The sequence below is a fragment of the Miscanthus floridulus genome, unplaced genomic scaffold (genome assembly GCF_019320115.1).
Source record: "Miscanthus floridulus cultivar M001 unplaced genomic scaffold, ASM1932011v1 fs_695_1_2, whole genome shotgun sequence".
NCBI lineage: Eukaryota > Viridiplantae > Streptophyta > Magnoliopsida > Poales > Poaceae > Miscanthus > Miscanthus floridulus.
The window spans coordinates 55,694-60,000 of NW_027097123.1; the positions used below are offsets into that span (position 1 = coordinate 55,694).

The 4,307-nt window shown below is 41.3% G+C and overlaps 1 protein-coding gene across 1 annotated transcript; it reads right to left on the bottom strand.

Annotated features, from left to right (window-relative positions):
- Positions 1–2,158: 2,158 nt before the first annotated feature.
- LOC136532715 (disease resistance protein RGA5-like) lies at positions 2,159–4,257 on the bottom strand. Its single transcript, XM_066525304.1, has 2 exons — positions 3,560–4,257; positions 2,159–2,684 (listed from the first exon to the last, which is right to left on the bottom strand). The coding sequence occupies exons 1-2, from the start codon at positions 4,255–4,257 to the stop codon at positions 2,159–2,161; spliced, it is 1,224 nt and encodes a 407-aa protein (XP_066381401.1).
- Between the last annotated feature and the right edge of the window lie 50 nt (positions 4,258–4,307).

A 4,307-nucleotide genomic window follows, 5' to 3' on the forward strand; every position in this document is an offset into this window, starting at 1 on the left:
CATTTGGAAGCCCAACTAGGAAAATTATATTTGACTTCAATGACATGCAGACATGCTTTCACCTCGGAGCAATGGAAATGAATCTATTTCGCACATGATGCCTGTAAGTCCTTGTCCTCCCGATATGATATGAATGTAATCTTTAGATTTTGTTGTAACTAACCTACTCAGTGATTTGTTGAATGCAAGTGCACATTGTAAAACAAATGCCAAGTGTGAAAGCCGGGTATATAGACCCTCAAGCTATAGCACAAACAAATTTTAATTACCCTAGACAGTGGAAACTAGATGACAAAGAGCTAGCTGCTGGAAAGACCCTTCGGGAGAAAGAGGACATCCATGCGAAGAAACTAAGGCAAGAGTCCCTGGCTTTTAAAAATCTCCAACAGCACTCTACTATATGGCTACCATACAACTTCGAGTAAATTCAACTATATACTTAAAGCTTTGTTCGATATATTTTATTCGATGCAAAAGAGCTTATCTAGTTCTATGATTAAATCCATGCAGCAACCACTAGATTTGTATAGGCGTTGATGTCGGGAGGAGCATGGCATGGGCCTTTGATTCATAGATAGGGACCCGGTGATATACAAAAACTTCATATCGATTCTCAAGACGTATACATATCGACAATCCTTATTAGCTTATATGTTTGTATACATACTTGTAACGTTCACTTTGGATACTAACAAGTTGTATTTGCTAAAATAATTCGAACAGGGCATTTAGGTTCTATGTCAATCAACATCACGGAAGGCATGATCCAGAAAGGAACGAAAGGCTGGCTATAAAAACACTATGTGCGGTAAGTGTAACTTACTTTAGTACTCCATTACATGGCTGTCAAAAGCATTACTTAATATTTTCATATGCAAAACACACAGTGCCCCATGCAGAAGCCTGGGAGTGCACATTGTGGATACTATGTATGTATTATGATGAGTAACACCGGTGCCTACAGGAGACACCCCTTAAGGGTAAGTTTGAACCTCTTCACCCGTAGTATAAAAACTTCGCACATGATATGAAATACTAAACCAAAACTTGTTCTCCTGTAGTGGAAAGAAGAGAAAGAAATGAAAAGAGACCCATACAACGATGACCAACTCTTAGAGCTCGCCGGCGACTTTTGCAACTTCATATTGGACCAGATTGTACACGTCAAAGTCACATACCATGACCGAGATTCTGACTTAGGTAGAAATCCTCAGTACCAACACCTTCGTGAGACTGAAAGGCTAGCTCTAGGCCGTTGATAACAATGTATATGGAATTTGACATTGGTCTTACCTTGTGGGACGGTTTGGACTTGTGGAACGAATTAGACTTGTGAATTATGTCTATTTAATGATGGATTGTATATATTCTTGTGAATTGGACTTGTAATGGTAGTTTATATAATGCTCTTGTGCTTGTGGTCAAATTTGAATTATATATGTTATGGTCGGATTTGAATTACATATATATATTATATATATTATATATATATATATATATATATATATATATATATATGTTCTGTTCGAATTTGAATTGTAAATTTGAATTTTTTTTGGCAAAAAATGTACTGTAGGGCAAGTTCTAGACTGAACCGCCCATACAAACAGGTATTATAGCGGCGGCTGGTACTACAGCCGCCCCTATAAATCGATTTTGTAGAGGCGGCCCCTACAAATCTATTTGTAGGGGCGGCTAGTAACACCAGCCGCCTCTACAAATCGATTTATAGGGGTGGTCTGGGAACCGCCTCTACAAACCATCGCCAGCCACCCCGACAAATGCTTAATTTAGTAGTGCCTAGCTCACGGCCGACGGGACTGTGCCCACGTCCCGCGCCAGCATGTAGTGGCCGCGGCCGGATCTGTGGCTCCAGGGACGTTGGTGGTCGACTAAGCCCACGTGCGCCTGCAGCGGCCGGGTGGCCGCGCCCATGCCTGGGAATGTTGCTGCTTCGTCCAGCTGTTGCTTCAATATTATCACCTAACAGAGCAATAAAGTTTTCTTCAAATGCAAGCTTACGAATCAAATCAAGAATGATATCATGAATACGACAGCCTGATACTCTGCCATCCCATGCCTCCACTACCTGGATCAGCAAGCTTCTATTAATGAGATCATTGAAGTATCTTTCTCCAAGCTCAAATAATGTTTTTCCTCAATCTGGATTGATAAATCCTTCGGCTATCCATTTCCATATCAAAGAATCCTTTTCGATCTTGTAGTCTTCTGGATATGTACTTAGATATAGTAAGCATGTCCTCAAATCTGGAGGGAGATCATAGTAGCTAAATGAGAGTATTGTCATAGTATCTTCAGCTTCCCTATTACCTCCAGTGTCCAAACCAATAGAGTTGTAGACCATTGACCATTCACACTCAGGTTTACCAGCCAACAAACTAGCCATTGTGATGATTGCTAATGGTATACCAGCACATTTCTTTAGAATTTTCTCAGAAATTTCATGGAACTTTCGCTCTGCACCAGATAACCTTGTATAAAATAATTTCATGGAGTCATCATAGGAAAGTGGCTTTAGCTTGTAAACCTTACCAGATGCTTTGGCAACATCAAAATTACGAGTAGTTGTGATTACTTTACTTCCAAGATTATTCTCAACGAGTGCTAGTTCGATTGCTTCCCAAGTGCGTACCTCCCATACATCATCAAAAACAATAAAATACCTATCCACACCAAAGTGGAAGAACCATTGGTTAGTAAAGTTTGACCTTCTGCAGACGCAAGAAATTTTCTATGATTAAAGGAAGTCCGCATGACACATAAAATACATGACCGCGCTAGTAAAAAGAAAATAGATGATGGAAATTGCTTGATGGTTAATGTTCAAGGATTATTTCCTTTACGGTTCTAGTATTTTCCTTCGCGTTTTTTGGCACTCAAGGTAATTCGGGATTTTGGTAGTGATATTTATGGAAACTACACACCAAAGGGGCTATTTGAAGAAAACTACATATGTAAGAAGTTAATTTATTATACAGAACATCTATAGGCATGTTGCAAACAAAGGTGACACCCTAAAAATGTGTTTTTTCCTAGGATTTATAGTTTCAGACATGAAACACGTTTTCAAAATCTAAGCTCAATTCATAATTGGAAATGTTTACGAATTTACTTAAACTATGATGTTTAGAAGTGCTAAATGCATTGCCCTTTTATAGTAGTCTAAAAGCAACATACTTAAAAAATGAGCTAGAAGCTGTTAGGTAGAGACTACTGGATAAATGCATTTCTTGTATGCATGGAGTGGAGAAAATCAATCTCAAGAAGTAGTCTGGCATAAATGATGTGGAGATAACATTTTTAGTATAACCTACAACATAGTGTAGCATCGAGTAACTGTGGAGCAATATCTTAAAAGGCATTGGCTAATTACAATTTACAATTGAGTGTCTGTGTAACCTCTTTTTCTTCAGGAATTCTCGAAGTTGGTGAATGAGGAACTCGAGGCCTCTTCGAGTGTTGTGAATGTCCTTATGCTTTTCACCGTCAAGATGAAAGAGAATATCCATGAAAACTTTTACCAAGTCATAATCCTGACCAATTGAAATGAAAGGCCCGCAAGTCATAATCCTTAAGCTTCTCATACACCAGCTTGGCAAGGGTGGATTTTCCTAATCCTCCAACTCCAACAATAGAAACCTTCTTCATCTCCTGGTTCGAGGTACCATCATCTGGTTGCAACGTCATCAGCATGGATACGAGCTCATCCCTTGACTTGTCCACGCGAATAAGTTGCGTCACTTGTTTGTACATAGCTTTAAGGCGAGGATCAATAGTTGACGTTGTTGCGAGTGGCTTGCACATAATGTCATCAAGTTTGTACTTCTGACGCCTTTCGGCTACCTCCTCGAGATGCTTCTTGATGTCTTCGATGGCACCAGCAATATTGCGACGAGCCTTGGCCTTGCCGAACACTTTACCCATCTTCTTCATGGCGTGTTTCAGCCTGCTGGGGTCGGCAGGCTCGGCGGCATCGACGCGCGCAAGGAAAGTGTCGAGGATATCCTCCATGTCGTAAGATGCCTCCCTGACCTCGCGTGCCCACATCTTCACCTGCTCGTCGAGCCGGTCCCATGGCACATCAGAGACCTTGCAGCGGAAGGTGCGGATGCCCTCCAGCTCACTGTGGAGCCACTGCACCTGCTTCCTCACGCCCTTCTGGAGCTTGTACTCGTCCTGGAGCAGCTGCAGAAGCTTGGGGCCGAGGCTTCCCAACGCTCCTGTCAGCACATTCATATTTCTTCCCTTCCTCGCTTCAGATCTGTGTGCGGTGGATTCAGGGCGTG